At 43.4% G+C, this 27,502-nt stretch overlaps 1 protein-coding gene across 1 annotated transcript; it reads right to left on the reverse strand.

Annotated features, from left to right (window-relative positions):
- Positions 1 to 648: 648 nt before the first annotated feature.
- FRMPD1 (FERM and PDZ domain containing 1) lies at positions 649 to 25,606 on the reverse strand. The gene is made up of 15 exons (XM_088527319.1): positions 25,405 to 25,606; positions 23,322 to 23,479; positions 21,336 to 21,438; positions 20,726 to 20,771; positions 17,815 to 17,922; positions 13,640 to 13,735; positions 11,130 to 11,255; positions 9,854 to 9,973; positions 9,538 to 9,674; positions 8,463 to 8,589; positions 7,668 to 7,763; positions 6,087 to 6,269; positions 5,503 to 5,650; positions 3,643 to 4,452; positions 649 to 2,948 (listed from the first exon to the last, which is right to left on the reverse strand). The coding sequence occupies exons 1-15, from the start codon at positions 25,503 to 25,505 to the stop codon at positions 673 to 675; spliced, it is 4,635 nt and encodes a 1,544-aa protein (XP_088383445.1). The 5' UTR covers positions 25,506 to 25,606; the 3' UTR covers positions 649 to 672.
- Between the last annotated feature and the right edge of the window lie 1,896 nt (positions 25,607 to 27,502).

Here is a 27,502-nt window from a genome sequence, read left to right on the forward strand (position 1 = left end):
TTTTTTTAAGCATCAGCGGAAGGCACATATTGTTATGGATAACCCTCTTTTTCTTGCCTTGCAAGAAGAAGCAATTAAATACAGAATAGATTATTTACAGAGTGTCTTTTTTTTTTCTTTTTTTTTGCTATTCTTTTACCATTCCTTTAATCACAGATGGTGGCTAAAGCAGTTTGGGTCCTTCTGCATCAGACCAGGGCCAGGGAGGACTCTTCACATGAAGAGTCTGCCTGGTCTCCTATATTCTTTGGTAGTCAGTAAGAAGTGAGAGGCAGACAGGCCAGCTGCAAAGGGCTCCTGTCCTTCTCCACAGATGACAAAAGGAAGCTAAAGCAGCACCCTGAGACTAGCTATCTGCAAGGTGTTCAGGATATGAAGGACAAGCCCCTGACAAGATACATAAGCCCAAGCCCCTGAGGAACTCTGTGAGTTTGCAAATTAGCCTGAGATTGTCTTTGCAGAATTTAAAGAAGTTTGATTGGAGTGGGGATGGGCCTTTCCCCAGGACCACCCTTGGACGGGGCTGCTGTTCACTGGTGGTGAGCAGGGAAGCATGGACAAACCAATCCATGACCATTCTTTGAGTTGAATGACTGCGCACCCTGCTGACAGACAGCAGGAAATACAGTCGGGTTTCTTAATCAGCACCTCTGTATGCCTAAAGAAGCCTTATCACAAAGAGGAGGGCACCCCAAACTGCTGCATGAGACAAAGCACTGAGGCTGTAAGGGCTGTGTGTTGGCAGGCAAGGAGCTTGGCACTCACAGCTGGGCAACTCTGCCCACGAAGCAGCTGGTGAACAAGCTGAACCAAGTGGTGGTAGGTGTCTACCACATCTGTGAGTACGGCCACAAGCTCACTCTGCCTGTGCGTGCACAGCTGGCAGTGTGTCACCTGAAAGCAGGCCACTGTCAACCGGACCAGGTCATCAAATGTCACTCTCAATGCATCGTGCAGCTCCTTAAGGGGTCGCTCTGTTTTCAGGAGCTCCTGGCAATTGGACAGCAGGTCCTGGGAGGCTGATTGAAGCACACCCTTTCTCTTAGAGCTGTGGTCTGCACATCTGTCTTGCAGGTGTGTTGATTTGTTGCCAGAGAGCTTTCCCACAACCTCCTGAAGTTCTGCAATGTAGGCAAGGAAGCAGGAGAAATCTGCAGGGCTCATCTGCGCTTGTTCCTTCAACTTGGTCAGGGCTTGGATGTGAGGCTCCAGCCATGCCCTGTCGCTAGCAGTAACATCTGTGTGACTGTCCATAGGGGTGCCAGGAAGATTGTGGATGGTGGATGGTGGAGTGGTGAGGGGACTCGAAGACACGCTGTGTGTAGGGGTAGTGTTTTCATGTTCCCCCTCTTCTTCAGGCCAACGGAAGCAGCTTACATAGGACAACTGACAGCTGCACTTGTCCATCCCAAGCTGTGGTGGAAATGTGTTCTTCATGGTGGAAGGACCCAGAGATCTGGTCATGTCGCTGGGCGGTGTCTGCTCATCCTTCTTGTCGTTAAAGCAAAGGAAAGAGTGATTTGAAGCCCTGTGGTCTCCTGTGGTCTTCCCCAGAGAGCCCAAAGGAACTAGACTGGAGGGAAAGGAAAGCCCCAGGGATGGAATTAAGGGATAGTCTTTCTCAAGTACTGTAGCTTCTTCTTTGTGAATAGGAGTCTGACTATGCTCAGACTGCCCATTATCCACATTTTCCCTATCTTTTCTGAGCTTTCCTTCATCTGGGCCCTGACGGCTCACCACTTCTTTTTCAAAGGCTGGTACTGCTGAGGGTGTTTGTGTCTCCATTCTCACAGTATCAGCCCCACAGTATCCACTGGTCATGTGAGCTCTCTCTGAAGAGTCCAAAAGCCCAAGTGGGTTGCTCCTCCCCTCCTTAGTTGAGTTTGGCGATGTGAGGTCTGTTCTCACCTCAAATGAGAGGCAGGAGATGCGAGTTACGATGCCTGAAGTGCCACTGCAGTCTTTTAACAGTTGGGTGACATTTGGAAAGCCCACATGACTTTTGCTGTGCGCTTTCCAAAAGGCTTCCTCACCTACTGCCTTTCTGCTTTTCACCTGAGACAAACCTATGTCACTCTGTTTTTCAGCAGAGCTGACAAAATCACCTTTTCTTTCTTCATAGGGAGCAAGAATAAGCTCTCCACGTCCTTCTTCTTGCCCTGCTGCGGGAAGGAGATTTAATTCTGAGGTCATACCACAGGAAGAAGGGGCAGAGGGGCATATCATTTCCTGGCTTTGAAATTCAGCTTCACTGTTGACCTCGCAGTGGGCTTCCATCATTTCAGCTGGCTCTCTGCTGGCTTCACAACTTTTCTCACTTTGCCACCCAGTTTTTAACTCAATGTTGGGATCTTTTGTAGGACTTCTGCTTTGTTCTCTGGGAAGGTGCACAGTTTCCTCCCACAGTTGGAAAGGTGCATGTACAGCACTTGCAGGATTGAGGCCATCATCCACACATCCAGCAGTGTCTGAGTTCTCTTCCCCATTCTGGTCAACCTGTAGGTGAATAGCTGAAATCAAAGGAAAAAACAAGTCAGTCACTGATTTTGTTTCCAGAGTGTCAGGTTCCATTTCCATCAAGTCAGCCGATGGGTTTTTGCTTGCAGTGTTTCTCTGGGCCTCTGTATTAGTTTGAGCTCCCACTTCTGTGTCCATCTTGATGTTCTCTGAGGAAGTTGGATCCAGAGGCTGAGGGAGGAATGATGAGAATGACCAACTGCAACTCTGCTGAGAGTCTGGTGACGTCAATGGGAAAGTGACCTGCGAGGTATAATCAGTTTTTAGGAAAGATCTCCTCTTCCGCTTGGCGTAAGTCATATCTTTCTCCATCCTGTATTTTTCCCTTGTTGTCTGCCTTGACACGAGGTTTTCCGCCAAGCTGTAACACCTTGATTTCTTTAGGATGCAAGAGGCATCTTCTACACTGTCCCAGGATGTGAGGCTATGGCCTGCAGGTAGGGACAGAGTATGGGAGTGAGGAAGTGGCACCAAGCAGAGCATACAAGCATCTATGCATACGGCCAAAAGATCTTAACACAAGTCCTGATTATAGGCCTACATATTCAATATCAGAGACTGGCTCCACGTACCAAAGGAAGGTGTCTCTTACGGTACGATCATTCATGTGCTTGCAACCAGCTATATCAGAAAAAGAGAGGAGTCTGGAACTGTGACCACAAAGACTGAGTATTATGAATCTCCTTGCTTGAATAGCTTACTGGGGTCACTTCATCTGACTGCAGATACAGCTATAATTTGTAAACTGAAAAATGTGTTATTAGTGGCAAGCTATAGAAAGCACTGTCTAACAGTGGCAGATTATTAATATTGAATAGAAACATTAACAGAAATTCCCAGCCTAAACTCTTTTTTTCCTCCTGGGACCAGTGCTTGAATGTCATGAGAAAACACCCCCTGTAAAACTGCAGTTCTGACCCTTATTGAACACCCACTACCAGCTTGGTAAGCAGTAGAAGCTCTGTTTAAAGCTCCAGCCCCTAGAACTCTAGGGAAATCTATGAAAATCTGAAGGAGCAAATGGTCCCTTCTGTATGATTGACACAGTAAATAAGCAGAAGCCTATCATAAGAAGTGGAAAAGGTGAGGACAGGAAAGTAGCTGCAGGGGGCCCATGAGGTTTACCTGCTAGAGCATCTGGAGGGCTCAGTCTGTCCGCTGCATCGTAGAACTCATCCTCGGAGCTGGTGTCTCCAAAGCCCGGCGGAGGGTCCAGAATGAGATCGTTCACCTCAGCCGGTTGGTCGGGCCTGCAGAGTACGCCCGCCTGGGCAGGCATGTCTGTCCAAGAGCTTCTCCCAGGGCTGTGACCGATGTTCCTCTCAGCGCTGCCAGCAGGGGATGTGCTGTAGCAAAGGCTGTAATAGCCCATGGCATTTCTCTCAGACAGCTTGGTCTCCAGCACAGATGCAGCCATGTCCTGTCTTCTCTGCTCATAGTGATTGTGTTCAGACCCAGGTTTAGCTGCTTCTGGTGCCTGAAGGAAACAGAAGTCTCTGGCATCTGTCCTGCAGGAGCCCATTGAAGTACCAGTGGGGAAGAAGCTCTGGACTGGGCTGTTCATCTCATGCACTGTTGGCCTATAGAGATGGAAGAACTCTGGCCTAGAAGAGGAGCAGGCTTCCAGTTCATCTTCCTCCAGTGCATCCATAGAGTCACTTGAGCCACTTGTCTTATACCCTCGGCTCTCAGTGTTGGCAGAATCTGAAGCTTCTGATATGCTATCTGTTGCGTTGTCAGACTTGTTGCTTTGTGCACCCCCTCCAGCTTGGGGCTTTATGCTGTCCTGCTCTAGGCTGTGGAGGTCTTCCATCTCCTCCTCCTCACACACATGGTGGGCATGGCCATGTGGTGCAGGAATGTCCAAGCAATGCTCTGAGGAGGAATCTAGCTCCCAGGAGTCTTCAGAGTCACTGCAGATTCTAGATTCATACCCTGAAATTTAAACACACACATGAGTCTGCACTTAGCAGAGCAAGGACAAACAATCAGACAAACTTAAGGCCCAGGGAGCTCTGCCCTCATTTTTGCTCCACAGCAGTCAATATCTCAGTATCTCAATATCTCAAGTGCAGGGCCATATCTGGGAGCTACGACTTGCTCCTTCTTGCTTTGTCTAGCTTTACTGCACAGAGCATGCAGGTGGAGGGACAGTGCCTCTCATGCCCTTCATTCCAACTCCCTTACATGAGTGGAGATGGAGAGGAAAGCCTAGGCCCAAAAGCATTAAAGGGTGAATACTGTATTTAAAATCTGCATTTTTGCTTCATAGGCTGCCCCTAAATCCCTGAGGTCTCCTGATTTTGAACATAGCCTTGGTCTCAGTAGTGCCCAGCATCTCCAGTTCTCCTGTGCACCTCACGAGTGATCAGCTCAGAGGTCTCACCAAGCAGTCTTGTTTCCCTAAAATTCTTCTAGGGCCCCTGCACAGAGACAGGCTGACAGGGTGAAGCATGTCTAGGCAGCTCAGTTGATCTGAACAGACCCTCGAAGAACCCTGTCTCTTAACAGAGAAAGCTTAAGAAAAACAGCCAGCCTATTGTCTAAAGTCTCAGTCTAGCATCTGCTAGGTTGCAGTTATCCTAACAATGGACAGGACATCATGAGAAAGAGATACCCCTGTCTCCTGTCTGGAGAAGCTAACAGATGGCAGGTGGTTGAAAAGGCTGGAAATACAGCACAAGGACTTGGTTACTGGTCTGCAGTTTCAGTGATAGATTCAGCCTCCATTTCTTGTGGAGAGAAGAGAAGCACTGCTAGCTTTTCTGTTGCTGCCCAACTTGTTTGGGGCTGATGGAAATGTGGTAGGGCCAATACCAAAACTGACAGTCTCACGACTAAGGGCTACTGTAAGGGCTACCCTCATGCCCAGGGCTACTGTTCTAGCATACTGGAAGGCAACAGCATAGAGGTGTCCCTTGGCAAAAAGGTGGCTGTTTGGGGTTTTTTTTGTTTGTTTGTTTTTTTTGCTTTTTTTGTTTTTACCTTCTTCTGCTGATATACGGTGGAGTTGCTGTTTTTTCTCCCCCCAAGTAAATATGGAGACATTTGCATCCACAAACAGCCTGTAATAGCCACTGATGAGGCAGACCAGGTCTTTTGCACTGTTTGATTCCAACAGCAGAGTCAGCAGCTTTTTTTGGGTATTGGGAGAGGAAGAAAGAAAACCACAATAACATTAAAAAAGGCGAACACCATTTGTGCTGCAATCTGCAGGAGTGTGCTGCAGGCTAAAAAGACATTCCCTGTCTCCTATACTACCCTCATTGCAGAACACTCTGATTACGCATGAAGCACAGAGAATGAGTATTTTTTTGGTGTTGTTATTGTTGTTTCATCTTTGTTTTTTGAAACATCTAGCTTATCAAGGACACCCGGAGGAATCACTTTCCTTCCACCATTTTGTGTTCTTCAAGAATTCTTTCCTTCTGAGTCTGTTCCTAGTGATTATCATGAAGGACACTTTCAGCTAAGGCGTCACGTTTTGAAAAATCATGGTGAGAATTGACTCCCCCTTGTTCTCTGGCCCTGACAGATCCGCGTGCTGGCCATTGTGAAAGCACCATTACCTTCAGATCCTGCAGGTAGATTTTCACCATGCTCACTTTCTCAGACTCCGCCATAAGTTCCAGCCTGCTGATGTTTGCAAACTCTGCCAGACTTGTTATGATGTTGAGCTTATTATTGATAATCTGGCTCACCCCGTACTTGGCTCCAACCAGCAAGGCAACGTATGATTCTCTGTCCTGTAGCTATAGGGAGAGAGGTTAAATCAAACTTCAGCTGAAATCTCAGATGAGGTGAGCCTGGCAAGACCTCCTGGAACAGGTCAGAGCTCAGCTCTGCTCAGGAAGGCAGACTAAAACAGCCTGCAGAAAAGGCTGTTGCAGATCAAGAGAAGTCTAATACGTTCCCTTCAACCCAAAGCAATCAAGGCTGCAACCCCTCTCAGGACTCAAAGGAACTGCCACTTTGTGAGCATTGTCAGACAGACACTGTGTTAAAGAGGAGCCTAGTATACAGAAAATTGCATCCAAGACTGCAATTGGTTTCTTTTCAGCAAAATTTAAAGACAGAATATTACACCTGATTTCTTTTTCCCAGTATATGCTCTTTTCTCCTGGCCAAAGAGGCACTGATAAAAGTCTGTGGTGGTTGATGCTGGGTGACCACCTCAGAGCACAGCAGATAGAGAACACCTATGAGGCACTATAGGATAATACACAGTCAGCCTTTTTTTTAAGAAAATGCCAGTGTTTTCTGTTATTATCAGAATTAAACAAACACTGCCAAATAGCACAAGTGTAAACATAGAAATTAATATAAAACAACAGCAAGGCACCTCTCTCAGCTGCACTGATCATCTCTCTGCACAAGATAGCCTGTAATCCCTGGTCTAGTGTGTGATGCAAGTGGTGACAGGTAGGAAACCAAGAGACTCTTATGAAAAGAGCACTGCTATTTTATTTTATTTTATTTTATTTTATTTTATTTTATTTTATTTTATTTTATTTTATTTTATTTTATTTTATTTTATTTTATTTTATTTTAATTTTATTTTTCATTTTAACAGAAAGGTTTAAGTTTAGCCAATGTATTTTCTTAATAGTTTTTAAAAGACCCTGAGATCTCTGAAGTCCTTTAAAACATACAAAATATGGAGACAACTCATCCAAGAAATAAGATTCACATATTTTAATTAGAAAATAATTATTGGATAAGCTGGTATGTTATTGACTTTAAAAGCGTTATGCAGAATTAACCTAGCAGGGAGCATGATCAATATTTATCATCATCTCTCAAGATGAAGTACTAGTAGCATGACTGGAGCTTGTTGAAACAGCATTGGCAGAGCTAATGTTGCATTTTCTACAAGCATTACAGCAAAGACAGGAGAGAAGACCCAGTTAACAGGTTGCTAGCTTTATATCAACAATCAATTTAGACCAATATGTACACATTTCTGCTCTGCATAGTGTTTCCTTTTGGTCAAGAAGTGATCTTTACTTATAAGTGAAAAAAGGGTTAAAACTGCTTCAAGTGCCTAATCCTTCCAGTTACTGTCCAAGTACACTGCCATGAGAAATACACAGAGCAGGTATTAAGACAGCATGTGAAAACCCGGTAAGACAGAAAAGCATCACTCCTACCATCAGAGTGGCATTAAAGGTCTTCCCGCTGTACATCTTCAGGTCTCCCAGTATCTGTAAGTAGCTCAGGCGCACTTGGACTGCTGCAAGCATATGCTTAGTTTTGCAAAAGAAGAAAAATTGTTTAGAAACATAGTGTTTACCATGTATCCTGTCGGCTAGAAGAATCAGGAAAGGTTATTTTCATATGGGATCTATTTTAGTTCAGATACACACTAGATTTGTACATGACTGTCCTACACTATAGCATTTACTGTCTGGAAACCTCACAAACTCCCCCACTAAACATGGAAATTAGGGGGTGGGGGGCTGTAGGAAAATCACAGAATCATAGAATCCTTCTTGTTGGAAAAGACCTCTGAGATCATTCAGTCCAGCCATAAGCCCCTCAACACCATCCTGCTAAACCATGTCCCTAAGGGCCTCATCTACACGTTTCTTGAGCACTGCCAGGGACAGTGACTCCACCACTTCCCTGGGCAGTTACAATGCTTTATCACTCTTTCTGTGTAGATTTTTTTCCTAATGTGTAACCTGAACCTCCCCTAGCACACTTGAGGCCATTTCCTCTTGTCCTGTCTGTAGTTATTCTGGAGAAGAGATCGACCTCCACCTCACTACAGCCTCCTTTTCAGGTAGTTGTAGAAGAGTTGTAGAAAAATGAGGAGAGGAACATATACCAAAACACAAATGATCATGTAGAAATGAGACCAACACAGGAAAGAAGTCTTGTCTCTGGACCTGAAATGTGCTTTTGGCACCTTAGGAAGAACCGCAAAGCTATATCCTGTGTACCTTCTGACGAGGATCAAGCAGGACCTGGTTCCGCTTCATGTGGTAGCTGATAGCCCTCTTGATATCTTTGCCTCTCATGTTTCGAAGCAAAGTTGGTGAAATGAAGTTTTCAATGCCCCAGTCCTTCCTGCCAGAAAGATGAGGAAAAGAGCAAAGGCAGTTCCAGCTCTGCTGCATCTGAACCATGACAGAACTTGCAGAAGAGAAGACTGTCTTGGACAGGGAAGGATAGAGACACCACCTCTGGCTTAGGAAATACTGAGTGCCAGTGTGCAGGGAGATTGTTCTGAAGTATCATGCAACATGACTGTCTTGCTCAAATCCTCTTCTCTGTATATGCATCTGATTAGGAGATGGGTATGGAGGACTGTGTAGAATGTTCATTTTCACATGCTCATACAAAAGACAATCTGTAAGCTCAGTCAGCACAATGGTCCTGTCTGTCTTTGGCACACAGAGAATGAAATATGAGCGTCATGTCAGCACTGCAGCAACAAATACCTGTTACCTAATGACTGACCCATCTTAAAGCAGGATTATCCCTTAAGTCAACTATGATCTGACAGTATCTGCAGCACAGTCCATGTGTGGCATGTTCTCTTTTTTTTTTAATCATTACTTCAGGTCCTAACAATTGTACAGAAATTAGATATACTGTCCATGCTATCCAAGCAGCTCTAAAGGAATGATAAAGACAGGGAGGTTTGATCAACTGTCATATGGCAGAATCCCAGAATGGCTGAGGTCGGAAGGGACCTCTAGAGAACATCTGGACCAACCCCCCTGCTCCAGCAGGGACACCCAGAGCATGTGGCACAGGGTGGCATCCAGGTGGGTTTGCAAGATCTCCAGAGAAGGAGACTCCACAGCCTCTCTGGGCAGCCTGTTCCAGGGCTCTGTCACCCTCACAGGAAAGAAGTTCTTCCTTATCCTAAAAGGTCTGGCAGGACTAAGAGTCTGTAATCTCTTTGGGTGAGGGACAGTCTCTTACTCTGTGCTGACAATGGGAAAATGCAGAGCAAATGCCATTTTGACTGACTCTTTCTTTTGCCTGGCCTAGTCACAATACACTTACTCAATGTATTTCAAGGACATTTTCTGTGGCTGAGCACAAGTGTAGATCCTTTCCTGTATGTGCAGGGCAGCTAGACGTAATGCCACACTGCATTTCATTTCCACAGCAAACCTTTCCTGAAGCACATCACTGCAGCTCTAGAACAGACGAAACAGAGATAACACAGTAATGGGAGCTCAAGGAAAAATCAAGGTGAGATGTCTAATATGAGTATCACGAGTTACATAAAGGGTGGCATAAATTATGCCTTGCTTTAAAGCAGACATGAAGTCTTGGTTAAGAAGGGTTCTTGAATCAAGGGATGCATTAATGTCACCTGCAGATAAAGATACTCAAAGGCAACTGGGTCTTCCTGCAGGAGGTCTAAGGGATCCTTTGGGATGAAGCAAACTCTGAAGAGGCACCGGCAGTCATGGGATTCTCTTTTTTGGACCACCTGCAATGAACAAACGCAAACAGCATTGTATCATAGCAACTGATGAATTCTTCCCTTTAATAATTGCACATTTTGGCTCTCATAAACATATACAGACTATTTACTGCCGCTAGTATATGGCATGGCTGCAGATTAGCAAGCACATGGGGGCATTGCTAATGCTTTTTTATTATTATTCTTTGTTGTTGATGTTGTTTTCTTTATTCTTTTCATTTTCTCTCTGTGATAGGGAGGGAGTCCTTTGGCAGCCAAAACTTCACTAAATATCCATGAATCCATTAAGTATCCATTGATCTTATGTACTTGTAGTGTAACCATGACAGAGGGTTCAAGGCCATAGAGTATCTCTGATTTTTAACTTCAGTTAGAAGATACAGCAGCCCAAAACAGACACTTTTGTCATCATCACAATATCAATACAATGCTAATACGTCAGCATATTTTATTTTAGGCAAAACCAGAACAGGCTCATCAGGAGAAACTAAGCAGAAATTCCTGGACTGTAGTGCTTCATGGACAGTCTGATGGAGGCTGTTAACTACAGAACCTCTGTGCATCAGAACCAAGTCAAGAGCATAGAGACCCTTAAATAGACTCAATGTCACAGCCCGGAATCTAGCTCACTAGAACAGCCCAGGATCACTAATAAAGCAGCTATGACACAAATACAAGGTTAGATCTGAGCAGGTTTCTGAAGTGATACACAGTTATTTTAAGGCTGTCTCAAATGCTCCTCTGCAGATGAGCCTAATAGCTGGCACAAAGAATGCTGGTCCTTCGTTGCACTACTCAGCTAGAGCATCAATAGCTTGTGGGTATTGCTCTCTAAGCTGAGTGAGCTCTGGTTAATGAGCTCTGCTTTCTCAGTGAGCTCTGGTTAATGCAGTTTTAATGTGTGTGACGCAGAGAGAAGACAGGACCTCTGTAGATTAGCTGCAGTGTCATAGCAGGATTCACTACTTCTAACATTGTCCTCCGCAGGTATTTGGTAGCTCCCTCTCCTTCACAGCACATCTAGTCAAGTCCTTTTCATTTCATATCTCTTGTGATATCTACAAGCTGGGCCCTCTAACTTGCTGAAGCAGGAGGGGCACCAGGCCAGCTCATCCTGGGACCCCCTGCATGGGTGCAACTGCATTGGAGGGGCTCTCCTCACCTGCTCAATGAGCTCATCATCATGCAGCAGGTAGATCTTAGCAATATTATACTGTTCCTCCAGGGCTAAGGCGAAGTGTGCTATGCTTCGTATGGAGAGCTTCTCCTTCAAGGTGAGAACAATATCCTAGGAAGGCAAGACATGCAGGCAATCGAATGCAATTTAAACACAGCTGCTGAACATTGCTAGGGCACTGCATGAATCCAGATGTTAACAAAGCCACCCTTGATGCCAGCCTACCATTGGCAAATGCTTGAGAAATAGCTGAATCCAGGCAACAGGCTTCTGCAGCACAGCAGTGAGTTTTGTTTTTTTTTTAGTGCTATTTGACAATGAATCAATGCCTACATGATTGTATTGCATTTGCTCTTCCCTGACAGACTTTGAAAGCATTAAGCTAAACAGACCGTTGAGGTCTTATGCTTAGATAAAGCTTGAAAGCTTATCAGAAAAAAGAGATACAGGGGACACCAGTCTCTTCGTGAGGTCATATACAAGTCTGACAGTCAGCTGTTAGCCCAGCAGGATGGCCAACCAGGAAATGTATATGCCACCCAGTCAGTCATCATTAAGGCAGAAACACCCATGTGCACTGGCTATAACTAGTGAGTAAGGGACAAGGGACAGAGCTGAGACAACTGTAGGGAAGCTTGGGAACTGTAAATCAAAGAAGGAAAGTGTATTTTTCAGTAGGTCAAGAAGGCTAGGGAGAGAAAGTGGGACTTGTGATAAAAGCATAGTAAGATGCAAAGCTTCAAAGTATAGCAGACATCAAATCCATTTCTTAAGAGTCGCATGTCATAGAATCACAGAATCATAGAATCATTATGGTTGGGAAAGACGTACAAGATCAAGCCCAACCCTAGACTCTTTCATTTTGAAGGCTTTTGCCTTGTAGACTTTAATCTTTCTTTATAGTTTTTAGTGGTGTTTGCTCTTACTCATTCTAGCTTTTCAGCTCTCCAAGATGCTATTCAAAGAAACTAAAAAGAACTGAAGAATATTCTTCTCTTGCAACAAAAAAGGAAGAATTTGAGAGCACAGTTGTCAGTAAATATATTCCCAAACTTGATGAAGTGTTCAGCTGTATGCAGAACTCTTAGAATATTAATTATTTATGGAAATAATAATTATTTGTTGTTGTTGTTGGGAAGCAGAAAACATTACATAAGGCTTGACTGAGTACAAACTAAAACAGAACTGCTTTGATTCACTCAAGCCTCATGCTTATGAAAAGACTTATTTCAATTTTCATCAGAGATCTTTCAAATAGGAGAGAAACTTCTGAAAACACCTATCTCAGCGCTTACCTATTCAAATGCCTCTCTGAGGGGAGTTGGTAAAAGTTTCACTCAACTCCTGTAAGAAAAAATTTGTTCCAGAATAGAAGTAGATAACTCAAGTCAATTGTGAAGATCAAAACCATTTTTAGCAATTAATCCCTTGTAAAAGGGCATTCAAATCTGACTTTTCTACTGCCTCCTTCTTTCATGGTTTTAATTTTCTCTCTCCAGCAACTGATTCTCAGAAGGTTTGACTTAATTGCATGAAAGACCATCACAGTTTTGTGAAATTTAAATTAACTGGACTTTTTGAGGATAGTTATCAATAGATTATAAGTAAGATCCCCCCTTTTTTTTGCCTCCTTGATGCTATTTCCGTTTTATACTCCGGAGTGTCTGTACATCACTTGCATTTTCATACTAGCTGCATCACTTCAGGATGGCAGATATTTAAAGAAATGATGGCCTCCAATTGCCATACACAAGCAAATCTAATCAACTCCAACAGAAACACTGAGCAGCTGTGAAGACTAGGCTAGAAAACCTCACAGCTTGTGGGCCTTTTTCTAAATGCAACAATTATGAAAGTGCTAGATTAATTGCTCTGGAGACCAGCAATTTATATTTTGAAGAGAAGAGTGGTAGCTTTTTGTGATGAATCCAAGCACAACTGATCGTAAGGAGATGGTATTGCTTTTCATCTCAATGGGTTATTCCGTTCTTATATCCCAGAAAGACGTGCTTTCCCTCATGCAGAAATGAGGGTGGCACACAAGACGCTTTAAAGAACAACTGGTGCTAATGCACTTGTTGAATTCACTCCAAACCTGGGCTCTACCCTCCACATTGCAGGCCAGGAAATGTGTTCTCCCTTTAAGGGTGCGCATTGTCAGCGCCATGTTAAACAACCTGCTTCTGAATATGCCATACTGTAGTTTCCTAGGAAATAAACGTTTGTGTGGGCCACTGCTGGTTTGCCTATCCCCTTCCAAGATGTACTGTTGTCCAGTTTCACAAGCTCTTCACAAAACTCTTCACAAATTACTCGTCACAAAGTTGTAATGGTTTCACAAGAAGGTTCCTGCAGGTTCCATGAGTGTTGCTAGGCAGAAATGGCCATAAATGTCACTGACTGATCTATAACCAAGTCTTTGTAAATTCTTCTGCTTGTACACTTTTGTAGAGATCATAGCAACAAATACAAAAAAAAAAAAAAAGCATCATTACCTTCACAGTAGTGCTCATCTCAAACCTGAAAGCCTTCGTTTGCCCATTTTCCAAGTATACCTTGAGGACGTTAGGCATGCAAAGAAGAGAATTCCCCTGTGCAACAAAAACAACAGTCCTAATTAATCTCAGATCTGAGGTCTCTGAAAGTCAGACTGCTCCACTTGACACAGCACATCTTGAAAAAAAATGCAAATCTTTCTCTGATGTTAAAACCTTATTCAGGGCATTTAGCTTTACGCAATGATTCTGCACTTGGTATGAGACAAAGGAAAGAGACCATAATAAATTAATTTCAAACAAAAAACACTGCCAGGTCAATAAGTGTACACGGCCCACTGTCCAATTCCCACATGGCATGTTATCACAAGCCATCATCCCTGCTCACCTACAGAAGAGCAGTAAGGGCTTCCAGAAAATAAACCTTCCCATTGCTGGGCACCAGACAATACAACCTTCACACTGACATCCACTAGCAGCAGCAGGGTCTTCACTGAAGAGCTACGCAAGCCCTTCATGCTACCATAAGCAGACCTTGCACATGAGGGGAACACGTATGGAAGAGTACTTTTCTTGAGAATACCCCTAAGATTTGTGATTCTTGTAACAAATGATGTCACCAGAGTTTCTTGCGGCATGTCTCAAAAGCATTAGGAAAGGCAATGACCACCATAATGAAACCACCTTCCTTGGATGTCCCCAATCAGAGGAGAACCTGAGAACTTGGCCTTTTTCCTTTTGCATGTGCCTAGAACTTCATCCGTGAGCTCACCTGCTTCTTTCTTAGTAGAGGCTGTTTCTGGCTTCCCTCTTGTTTATTTCAGCCTTGTTCTTATTCCTGCTCAATGCTGAAAAGGTGTTTACTCCTCCACTCTGAAACTAGTCATTCATGTCTCCCTTAACTGAGCTTGAAGCAACACAACATTTTTTCTACTTTCATGACAATCTCAAGGCTGAGTGGCATTTCTAAGATGATGTCATGCTTTATCTATGTTTCACCTGCTGTGAAACCTTACAAATCTCATGACCTTGGTCTCTATTGATGGAGACCCCACATGCCTTGGATGTATTAGAACAGAATACAAGAGTACTATTTGAGTCTTGTGCCTTTTTTCCCTTTTTCCTTACCTCCCTCCCTCACCGAGAGAAATGAACCACCATTGTCACTATAGCTGTACTCAAACTCCACTGCCTTTATGTTAAGTAGTCTAAACAGATAATGTCTTTGACAAGCTTTAGGCCCTTCATCAGTTATTGAGTGGTGAGGCTCTTTTACAACTGATGCTTATCGCCTTTGGTACCTCCAGTAGGTTATCATATGAACACAGCTCATTTGTTTTGTTCAGCCAGCACACAGCTGAACTTTAAATATATAGAATTTTTTTTCAAGTTACAGAGCAAAATTTAACACCACGACTTTCCTGATCAGATCAAATTGACAGCCTGATTCATTTGGTGAAGGCTCCGATAGATTATTATGAATGAATTCTGAAAGTTTCTGATATGTCTTAATCACCGATACTGCTCCAGTCTTGTCTGATGCAAGGTTGAATCACACCAGATTAGAGCTGGTCCACAGTTCCTGACGTTGATCTGATGATCCTGACGAATGTGTCTCCTGCATATCATTTAGCTATATGGCAATAACCCAAGTTTGGACCAGAAAGCAGAGGCTTAATAGCATTTGGGCTCATCAAAAATTTATGCTCGCAAACAGGAGTTTCAGATTTCATCTGTAGAATGCAGCTTTTTGGCTCTTTCCAAAGGTCACAGAGCTCATTTAGCAGTGCTTCATTAAGATGACAAGAGTTGTACATTTACTGAAACAGGAGACTCTGCAATTTTCAGTGCCACAATATTCACTTTGTTTGCTTTCATGCATCAATCTTCTCTGTGTCTGAAGGGATGCACATACAGAGTACCTGTCTGTGATGAATATTGCTTTTCCAGAAAGATGAAGTGAATACACAACAAATACGCTTACTCTTCTTTTTGTTCTAATATTTTACTGTACAAATCAGGGACTGTATCCAGTTGGTGTAAAGGGAGGTGAGACCTGTGGGATCCCATCTGTGGAGGAATCCACTTTATTGTATTTCTCTTACCTCTGCACATGAAGAGGTAAGAGAACTATCTCACTATCTGCACATGAAACTAGGTAGACTGTTCCTCCTCTGTACTCGCAAGGAGTTGATGACATGGCTCAGCAGAATATTGATAGAGGCTCTTTCCTCTCCAGTTGGAAAGTACAACTTTCCATCTGGAAGTCCCTTCTTAGTGATCCAGCTGTTGGAACTGTTGAGACTTACCTTGTACTCAGTAGAATGGCACAAGCTGGAGACCTCCATGCATTAGCAGGGTTTTCCCCTTCACACTTTCCTTTTTCAGGCACACTGGTGCCTAAACTTTAGCTCTAACTACTTCAAGGAGAAGCCAGTGTGAACCCTCAAGAACGAGGAAGTGCTGGCATTTTCGGCACTTCAGATCTGGCTTAACGCCAAAACCAGATTTGCCTGAAGCCTCTCACAGTCATCCCTGCCCATGAACCACTCCAGGGCTCTCTTTTCTTCTTTCTTGTCTGTATGAGATCTGTGAACTCATATCTTCCAGCCATACGAAAAGTCCAGCATGTGGCTTTTATGCCAAGAAGGGTGGCCCTGCTACAGCAGCACTCAGCTAGGACTGCATTAAGATTATCCTGCATTAAAATTATTGGGATGTAAGCACATTCCAAAATGGAGCAAAACCTTGCAGCAGCACTAGCACAGCTGGCAGAGAGGAAAGGATCCTTGAGTCTAGAAAGCTTAATGGCAACTGTGACAGAAGTGACACCTAATGCTCTCCTATTCTTGAAAGAGTGCCAGAAAAGAAGGAGCGATTCTGACATGCCTAGAGTCAGACATGGATGTCAAAGCATTCACACTCTGCCTGTCTAAAGTGCTGGAGATATCCAGAGCATCTCCAGCTTCATCTCTGTTTTTCTGCAGGATGAGAAGAGGAGGGCAATCAAATGTATCCCATGGAGGACTGCATTGCCTGAGCCAGGTCAGGAAAGCTGAGTACAGCTGGAATAGGACAGCCTAGAAGAGAAGAAGGAAAGGGCCTAGTGACTGGTTCATTACCTTGCTAAATGCAAAGAAGTAGAATTTAATCAGATCACAAACAAATACTGAGCAGCACTTAAAAGCACAGGATGAGGCAGGGGAAGTTTGGATACTGAACTTTATTCAGAAAGGGAAAAGGGAAAAAATGTTGAAGACTCCCAGCTCATCCCAATTCACACTGAATTACTTAGTAAGCTACATAAATGGAAAATATTTCTTCCACATAAGGATAAGTATTCCCACTGCTTGTACTTTTCTGGCAAAGGCAGACCCACAAGCAGTTTATCTGTTACCAGTACTAGAAACCCTGCAATAAACTTGCAGTGAGCCACGCTCTTGCTTGACACCAGGATGGACTACAGATGGTCTATCATACAAGCAGCTGTGAATATGCTGTGTAGTCCTCTGCAAGGACAGGAAACACAATGAGGCACCACCAAGTCATCCTATCATCTAGAAAATGTCTTGTGACAAATTTAATAGCCGAGCAAACTGCTTAGCACCAAACGACCTGAACACAGCATTGCCCAGGGCCAGGAGGAGATGCCTCTGCTACTTTGGCAGTGAAAAAAAACCCGTCGTGGACAACACGATTCACCTCTTCCTAATCCTAATGCTAATCTTTAGAGTGAGGAGTTAGTATTTGTTGTACAAAAACTTCCATCTAGGCTTACTATGACAAGATCAGCATCACAGAAGATGACTCTTCTGTGCCACGGCAGCAGTAGCACAGTTAGGTAATGCTAGGGCAAAGATTATATGATGACAAAAGGACATAAGAAGTATCTGGATGTATTTTTTATTAGTCTAAGGAAAAAAAAATCAAATTAAAAACCCCATGGTAAGGAATAAGACCTCTTGAGATTCCCCACTGATCACAAAAGAAACCTGGGAAGAAGGTCAAGACAGGATGCTTGGATACATATTCAGGAAACCCTAAATACAGTGAGGGTGTCACTATGCTGTAGGTCCCAGCCATACCAACCCAGTCAGGCATCTCTCCAAAGGGGTGACCTATTTCTCCCAGATATGTGGTCCCAAACATCCCACCAGCAAATGTGCCCCACTGACCTGTGAGTGTCCATTCACCAGCACCTCCTCTGCAAACCGCACTTTCACAGGGTTTGTTTTTAACTTTGCCCTCTTCTCTGCAGTGAGAAATGATGACTTAGGCCCGCCCTGAAAAAAACAACAGTATGGTGTTGTCTGCTCAGTTTGCTGCAACTTATGCGTGAGGTAAAATCCTGTGATTCAGGCATAATGTGATCACCACCCATGTCAAAGCTGCACATACCACACTGGCTCACGCTGAGAGAAACAGGTGATGGTGTTAGAGTCTCCTATTTTCTGGTGAAATCCAGGTCTGCTACATGTTCTCTGAGTTATCTGAATAGTTGCTGTTTTCTGAACCTAAGCCCACATGTTTAATAAATGGACACAGGTATAACACATATTGTGCACATTCCTCATTTCACTTAAACAGTGTTAACTATTTGCAGCATCTGACCATCTTCCCAGTTCCTGCAATGAAACAAAGATCCTGCAGGACTCACTGCTAAACAACCAATGGCTTGTTTGTAATGGGACTGCACACTACAGACCAATGTATGCAGTCTGCCTGCAAGCCATGGACCAGGAAAGCTCTCTCCAGCTCCTGTATGAACATATCAATGTGTGCAACCGTTTCCAGTCCAGCAGGGGTTTCTGGAGCATTCTATCACCTTACAAATATTTAAGAATTTTTTTGGAGGGCAAAAAGGTCAGGTTGACTTCGTAGTACTGTTTTCACATAACCATACCTTTACCATTAAGGGAGGCCTCACCAAATTCACACAACAGTCCAGAAACGACTGAGTCCTTGAGCCAAACTGTTTCCTTGCAAAGTATGATATTCCCTAAGAGGAAGCCACCAGGGAAAGAGATGTTTCTCAGTATCGTCACAAAGATTTTCAGGTGAAGCAATTCCTACACTATTCCAGAGGCTCCGGTGCCACTCAACCTGTCATAGAACCATCTTGCTCTAAAACTTTTTGGAAAGCACCACGGAAATAAAGCAGGCATGAATTCCCAGCCAGCAAATAATTCTCTAGTCTGGTTTCATTATATCCCTAAGGCTGTTCAGGAGGAGGACCAGAGCCTGGGGGAACATTTCTAGATCAGCCAAAGCAGCTCTGGCAGAAGGTTTGATATCCATCAATGGGAGGTGTTACCTCTCAGCTCTAATCACTGATGCCTGCAGAATGGGGCAAGAGTCTACCTTAAACCCAAGATCAGCCTTGACTGTATTTGAGGTGTCCTTAAAGTGACCTGCAAAGGAAAAAACAAAAATGGGTTTGTGCTCCATTTGCCTCTCAAAAATATACAAAGGCCTGTGAAGGGCTTTCCAAATCCCTTTTCTTTGTTGTTTTTTTAACCATTTTGCTGACATTCAGGTCTTGTCTACCTCTTTTTTTTTTTTATCTTAATTTCCAGAGCCAGACCAACCACTGGCAAGACTTGTATTTGACATACTATACCAGGGATGTCAGAGTAACAAAGGGCAGTCCCTATTTACTGGGTTTGCTTAAAGCATAAACCTGCTTTGGCTTTGTGCACATCTATTGAATTTCAACACCTGGGATAGTTTGGGCAGGAAAAGATTATTTTAAAGAGTTGTTTTACATCCCTACTACACCTTCAATGAACAAGAAACCTCCTGACATCACCCCTGAACTTCATCAGCTCTCCTGAAGGAGAACCACCATTCTTTATGTTTCTAAGAATAAAACTGCAAACAATCAAATGAGATACTGTCCCAAAACACTTCCATAGGGGAAAATAAAATCCTTCTCAGGCCATACATTGTAAGAAGCCAAAAAGCACACAGACCCAATTTTGCCCTTGCTTTGCAGCTCACCTTAAATACCCATAGGAATACATATGGCTAAACACATTATATTGGGAGAAGATCCCTTCCAAGTATCCTTATGCTAGAGAGGTTGTCCAATCAGCTCTGAAGTTTCCTGTTAAAGCTTTGATTCTTTTCCCAGTGGGGTGGAGGGAGGAAAATGCAGCCAGGACAAACAATTTTGTTGATCTGGGAGAGAGGTAGAAGAGCAAGAGTACGGGGAGAAAGTATTTGTAGATCATCTCTCACACAAGGACAATGAAGCAGGGTAGTGAGCAGCCTAGCACAGCTAGATCCCAGATTCATTGAATACATATATAAAAAAGGGAGAAATTCAAGAAGTCGAACCTCAAAGCTTTCAAGCAGCTACAGAGAATGCTGCACCAGCACCCTAGGCTATTCCCTTCCTCGTCCTCAGAGTGAAGCTAGCCTGCTGCAGGGGTATCCCAGTAGACTTGGACAGGCCAATAGCATGTGGAGAACATACTCAGCAATTCCGTAAGGGAACCTGCTTCTGCAACGAGGTACAAATCTTCAGGGCAGCTTGCTTTTGAAAGTTAGCCACTATCAATGCGGACCTTAACCTCCTCATTCCTGAGGAGCAGCTCTGGCCCCAACACACTCTCAGGCCCACAGACCTCCCCACCTCTGGATGGACGGGTGTGGAAACACAACTCATACATGTACTGGCTACCTTTCTAGGGCTGCAGGGGCACCATGATGCTTAGAGCTGCAATTTACTAGCTGCAGTTTACTAGCTGGGTCTGTTTACCAGAAGCAGTATCAGCCACAAGTCAGGACTTTGCAAACAGCTCTTGCCCCAGTGTCCAGAAGAGCTGTGAGGAAGCCAGTGCAGTTATTTTCCCCCAAGGCCCCTCCAAAGATAAATTTATTATCTGCAAAGACAGAGGGCCCTTTGCAGTTATTCAAGAGCTCTTTGATGGCTTTGGTTGACCCCTCGTTTCTTATACTGAGATCTTGTATCCTCATCTTCCAGACCTTCATTTGGTGGACATTGCTCTGTTAACAACGGCTGGACCAAGACCATAGAACAGGAAGCAGCACTAATAATAATGCCCAAGAAAACCAAATTACCGATGCACAGCGCAGAACAGTTAGGAGGAGTTTATCGCCGGCCTCCCTGTAATAGAGAAAGATGCAGTCAGCCAAGCTAAGCAGCACTTGATTCTTCCTTTCCATTTTTTTCTGGTAGATGGCATTAACAAGGCCTTAAGCAGAACAGATTTCACCATGAAGGAAGAAGTGTGGTTGGGTGGGATGCAACCCATGATATCCAGTATTCAGAACACCATCTTGACAGACAGTGCTTTGCTTTTGAGATGCTAGAGAAACACATGGGTCCTGCTGTGAGAGCCTACAACCTACCAAGCAGCATTTCAGGAACACTACATGTGCCATTTGATTTACACAGTGAACTTCTATCTGTGGGATTTGTTTAACTGCCACTCAGTTGCCAGCATATTCAATGGCCTAAGCCTAGCCTGCAAGGTTGTGGTTAGGCAGGACCCTAAGGTTGAAAGGGGAGATATTCCCTTGTGATAACGCTTTTTTCACATAACTGTACTTAGGACTGCACTCTGTCAAATACCTTCACAACCACTGGGAAAACTTTGCTCCTACATCTTTTCTCTCCTTCCACTACCTCATCCCTGTCATAGCACTCTAGTTTCTCAAAGGACCATACCTGATGAGATCAGCTGCATGTTCAATAGAAGTGTCTTCCACGGCTGTAGTGTTTATCAGAAGGATCTGGTCACCTGGCAGCAGCTTTCCATCAGCTGTGCTCCCTGTTGGAGATCAGCATATGGTTAGTCATGACAGACATACAGAAAACAGAGCTCCTGCCGTTTGAGATGGCTGCTCTATGACCTGAAAAGATCCTGTTACCACATGACTTGTGCTTGCCTCAGCAACTTCCTCTAGACGGTGAAATACAGATTTCTGGCCCTGGAATGAGCTGGTACATGTTGCCTGTGTCCATGCACATAGCCTTGGCTCTCCTCTGGCTTCATGTGGTGCTTCTGTACCTCATGAAATTATTTTTTGTACATGATTTTCTTCCCCAGTTGTAGCCCATCTGCACACTGTTGTCATAGTCTGAAGTCAACACAGAAAGCTCTGGAATGAACCAGCTGCTCGTTAGGACAGTCCCTGGACCATAATGTCCCCAGACCTAGGTAGTTAGTACTAGTTGGGAGACAAAATTATAGTGGGTCAAAACTGCACTGGAGCTATGATAAAAATTAAGCAGAATAGATGAATCAGAGACTTAAAGCGCGTAATTGCTCTCTGGCTCTCTTTATCATATAGATGAATCTATAGGCAAACTAGAGTCAGCTTCCCCCCTCTTCCCTGAGAGTACCCAAAACAAGGAAGATTGCCCCCACCAAAGCTGCAGCTTTACTGTGGAGTTCTTACTGACCAGAGCTGTTGGTAAGGTGCTGAAGCTCCCAAACATATGTGGACTGTGCCTATACAGTGAGGGAAGGGCAGCACAGGATCAATACAGATTTTCAATTTCCCCTCTGTCCTTGCTGATTCCTTGTCCTTCAGAGCTGAAGAGTTAGCTCTCCAGAACTGCCTGCAAGTCCTGTGCCCAAGAATGCCCCTTCAGCTCCTGGACACTTATCATAATACGGCACTCCTTTACACATTCTGCACCAGCAGAGAGATCCCAAAGTTTCACCACACTGTGAAACATTAGACACAAAGGCAAAGGCACGATGCTATTCGCAAGCACTAAGGATCTAGATCAAGGAGCAATGCTAGATCTTGGAGCATGTGGGTTGGATTCCTGTCACAGTAACTTCCCCTTTGTGACTCAGACTTTTCCTATAGTCTTGATAGAAGTGAGAAGGTTTCCTTAAAAGCATGCACTGCTATGAGAATACACAACTAATGAGAAAGAAGGTTTCAGAACTTTGATATCTAGAAGAAGAGCAGCCACAAAAGCTCTGGCTCTGAGAAAAAGATTTCTGTGAATGTGACCCACAGGCAGATCTGCCACTGCCTACCTGGTGAGTGAGGCAGAGCATTTAATTACTCTCACAGAGAGATTACTTACTCTTACTTGCCAAGTATCAAACTTGCACCTGTCACTCAGGGAAACCATAACATAGGTGACATATGTGAAATGCAGAACTCAGAAAAAAAAATGCTTGGAATTGAACACAAGGTTTTTAATCTTTAGCTATCGCAACACAAAAACAAATAAAAAAATCATATAAACAAAAAAAAAATCCCAGGACTTAAAAGAAAGGGTTTTGCTGCACCTCAGTTTTAATAAAATGCTCACAATTTCTGATTAGGAAAGAAAGGATAACAAAAAGGGTCCCTCACCATTTTTATTACATCCCCATACTTTGTGCTCATTTAGTAACACATTTCGCATGTGGCAAATGGGAAAAAAAAAAGATAAAACTTCACTAAAGAGTATTGTGAAAGAAGAGAGAACATGCTGAGGCAGCTTTGCTAAACATGCAGCAGATATGGACAGGGAGCCTTACCTGCGTGGGGAAACTGAAACACATAGCTGCTGAATACCACATTCCACATGGTCTGGGAGAGCCATAAATGAACATGTGAAGCCCATCACAAATACCATCTGGAACACCTCAGGCCACATATGCTGACACATATGCTGTTGTAGACAGAGAGAGAAGATCCCTACCTGCAGTGACAGACGCAATGGTAAGGGGAAGGTCTGGGCAAATCTCAAAGCCATAGTGATGGTGAACCAAATCCTTGTATATAGTAACTTCGAATTTGACACGGCTAGCAGGCTGGCCACTGCTGTCACTGGGGATATCTGCCACAGATCCTCTTCCCCTGTGAGACAAGAAGCTGGTGATTAGTTAAGACTCAGGCAGGAAATACCTCTTCAAACAGTTCCAGAAATCCTACACTTCCCTTTCAATTGGCTGTGCCAATACAAGGATAGATTAGTTGTTGGTATATCTGCATGCAGATCAATACTGAGCATGTCTGCAGTGCTCCCCAGTGAATGCCTAAGAAGTCAAGGCAATTTAACCAACTAGTTCCAAGACAAGCTGGAGTTGCAATTTCCCCAGGCACTTCAGTCCAGGGGTTGCATGGAGGGAGAACTCCAGGCCTTCTCAGCAACAAATCCTGACCTGTATGGGTAGCTCTTGTACCTGAAAGGCAGCAAGAGAACTCACAGCTCTCAGCTCCTCTGGAATCTAGTCCAAGGCTGTGTGGGCTTCACATTTTCAGGGAATCACTTCTCACCTTTGGTAGACTCTTTGCTGCTGGAAACTGTCATCTGTGCCCTGAGCATGATTTAGTTTTGGAAGGATTGGAGGACAATTCATAGTACCACACACACTAATACTTCAGGTTAATAAGCATAGGTAAGGCTGTAGATAATTCCGTCAAGGCTGTATCCAAATTCCATCAGAACCAAGAAAAAAAAAAGAAGAAATTTGGAGAATCCTCCAAATCCCACTCTGGGCTTTACATGTAGCGCTCAAGCACAGTCATGTGTCACAGCCTTCTCCTGTAGGAGCTTCTCAGTTGAAGACTGATGGCCCCTACTCTTCATGAGCCTAAGCAATGCCAATAGCTCTTTCCTCTTCAGTCTCAGGTCTGCATGGGAGAGAGGCATTAGATAACCCAAGGAAGAATTCCATATGACAGCTGTAGCTCCCAAGCTACTGCCCCAAGAAGAAAGAGGCCATGGCTGAAAAATGCAGAAAAAGTTAGATGTTTCCCAACAGGGCTCATTTCCTGACTCCTAATGCACTTCCATCTTGCCTGATGCTTCCATACACTGGAGAAAGACTAGTCCTGTGCTGCTCTTCCATTCATGACTTGAGACGCAAGGATTGCTGAGAAGTTAGTTAAAAGAACATCTGTCAATTTCAATGGGGACAAATTAAGATGACAAATTAAGAGGTAAACACATGGGTGGCTTTGTAGATTGAAGTCTGTCAGCTGACTGCCAGTAAAATTTCCATTATATTTTTTCTGATTTAACAGTGTACTGCTTGAGTCTGCTGGAGATTTTAAAATGTATTTGTCCACTCTACGGATCAGCAAATTTAGTATTTGACAAATCAAATAAACTAGAGATTTGAAAGCATAAAAAAGCAATTGCACTGTGCAGCAAAAGATGGTATGAAAAAATCTTCTGTGATCAAACTGAAATAGTGATTCTGGCAGGAAATAACCAACACAGATTCATGTTCTTTGCAGAGTGTGGGATAGTTTTGCAGAGTGTGGGATAGTTTAACCTGCTAAATCAGCCACTTCAGGCTGATTATTCCAGTCAGTGCTTGAAAGAGCTCAAATCCTTTGGCATTCACAAGAACAGGCAACAGATAGCCCACACCAAATGGAAGTATCCTAGGTTTTAAATGCAATATGTGTTGTTAACAGCAGACTTTTGGACATGGATCTTAGGAAAAGAAACCAGCCATGAGCAATGCTCTTCCCCTTTTTAAGTGTAACAGAGTCTTGCTCTAAAAACATTGACCAATGGCAAGCCACAAAGAGAAATAAAACCCAATCTGCAAGAGAAGAACATTTGGCCAACTGGAAACTTCAGGGGATTGCTTAAAAAAAAACCAATTTTCTAGAGAATGCAGCAGTACAACAAATATATTTCTCAAGAACAATTTAAAGAACGATTGAGATCAGTAGCCTGTAATTGCCTGTGTTCACTGGAAGCAAGTTTGTGCTGTCTCTGATCAAAGGTGATTAATAGGTGTTTCACTCACAACGATTATGATTACCTGGATGCTCCACTCCGAGAGCGATGGAGCCATTTTGCTACCATTTGTTCAATGCCACGTGCTTTGCGTGTCTGGACTAAGTTAGTCTCTAAATCTTCCATTTGCCTGAAAGTGATAGAAATCACAGAAAGAGAGAAGATTTACTATTATGGACCAGGCACTGAGCCCAGTTGCTAAGATCAATTCAGAAATTTTGGTAAAAAAAAAAGTCTTCAATGGCAAAAATGTATTTAACATCCCAGCTAGTATTTTTGCCTTGTTCAGTTGCAATACTGATTGCTATGCTGAATTAGCATAACAAGGAAGACCTGAGGTAATTGTTGTAGACTTTTTTTTTACACTTTCTCAGCAAAATAAAGTTGATTTCCTTAGTCATAAGAAAGCCCCTCTCCACTTTGGTCCATGTTCACTCCATGATGCATTTGGAAATACCTGCTGACTGCAGTGATTCAAATCAGACACACATTTTCCATTGACCATCAGCACTACAATTTGTCTGTTATTTATTAAACATGTTACTTCCACAAGTATTACTACCTCAATAGTTCATAACTGGGCAGCTAAGGTAAGCGAGTATCTTATCAACTACATAATTACAGCACGTGGCACGTACATCCCAACAATATTTGCAGTGCAGGCAGTAAGTGAAAAATACATGAGAGTGAGGATTGGCATGAAAACCAGAGACCTTTCCACTCTAAATGGCCCATACAAAAATGCAGGGATATTGCAACAAAACACTACTTTTTACAATGTAAAAATTGAATCATACTAGCTCTAGAAAGACAGGGGACTTTCAAAGAGCCAACTTCTATCCATTACACACATCTGCATACTGCAAGCAGCATTTCCATAGAAATGGTCTTGTCTTTTTAGTTTCTCTCTGTAAATTAAAAGGCCATCAGTCCTCATTTTGAGATCTTAAAACATTATGTCCTTTTTACATTCTCCACATGATATGGTTGAGCAATATAAAAATAGTTACTCACCCTGTGCATGTACCTGCTGCTTTTGACAGGCACTGGTATAGTTCAATTTTTTTTTAGTCCTACAGAATTGAAGAACCATGGCATTGGAAGCATTTGTCTCAGACTTGGTTAATTCATCTTGAATTTAATCATATCCATAAATGGTATTTCCTGTGAAGATGCGAAGGCTAATCTGCTTCCAAATCCCAAATCGAAGGTGTGAGGTGTGGTCTACCAAACCAGCTAATTTGCTACTTTAAAACTGTGCCTTCCAAGATGCATAAACCCATAGTCACAAAATACTTCTTCAAACACTGGTATAAACTGCTGGCAGCACGTGAACCTGAAGAGAAAATATGCCTGTAGCTACAAAAAGTCATGAAGAATTCAACCCTCAGATTTTGAAATATTGCTAAGAAAACAGAATTATTCTATTCACCTTTCACGTTGTGTCTTCTTCTCAACCTGTAATATTGGTAGGTCCTCAGCTTCTTTCTCTTGTTTATCTCTCAGACAGCAAGCTCAGTGTGCCAGAGACATTCTTTGGTACATTGGAACTATGTGTAGGACAGTGGGCTGCTGGTCTATTGTGTGAACTCTGCTGTAATAGAAATACTGATAAATTATCATCACTGTTGCTTAAGGTATAAAAGAAATGCTAGGCATGTGCCAGTACAGAGACATGAAGCATTTTGTCTCAACACGAATCTGCCTGTTTCCCTCAGCATCCTCCCAACTCACCACACTCACACTAAATAACCAACATTTGTTGATTGCTGTCTCCTTCCCTTTCATCAAGTCTTTCTGGCCAATTTCACTGTGTGACAATGTGGCAATAGACAGAAAAGAGGATGGATCATGAAATTCATCCCTTTGGCAGTTTTTCCACTGAGTGTCCTTATGGCTGCTTTTTCTTTTGCAAGACAATGCAAACTCATTCCTTCAGTCACGCTGCTGCCGCACCTGCCATGAGCACCCACTGAGGGCTGTGCAGGGAAAATGAGCGCCCTTGCAATCAAAACACATTTCCCAAAGCAAAACAGAACTTGCAGAATGGTAAATCTGCTACCTTCCCTGAAGCGCAGGTGGGAAATAATCACAGCACAAATATAAGTGCAGCTATTCATCAG

Source organism: Tinamus guttatus, unplaced genomic scaffold (genome assembly GCF_059628265.1).
Source record: "Tinamus guttatus ecotype Peru unplaced genomic scaffold, ASM5962826v1 Tinamus_guttatus_pri_ptg000278l, whole genome shotgun sequence".
NCBI lineage: Eukaryota > Metazoa > Chordata > Aves > Tinamiformes > Tinamidae > Tinamus > Tinamus guttatus.

What these genes read in the sequence shown, in the direction of transcription:
- FRMPD1 (XM_088527319.1), bottom strand. Translation starts at nt 25,505, where the DNA reads ATGGAAGATTTAGAGACTAACTTAGTCCAGACACGCAAAGCACGTGGC. An exon ending in TCTCGGAGTGGAGCATCCAG is followed by an intron (nt 23,480 to 25,404) that starts GTAATCATAATC and finishes CTTGTCTCACAG; the next exon opens with GGGAAGAGGATCTGTGGCAG. An exon ending in AGATGAGCACTACTGTGAAG is followed by an intron (nt 11,256 to 13,639) that starts GTAATGATGCTT and finishes TTGCCTTCCTAG; the next exon opens with GATATTGTTCTCACCTTGAA.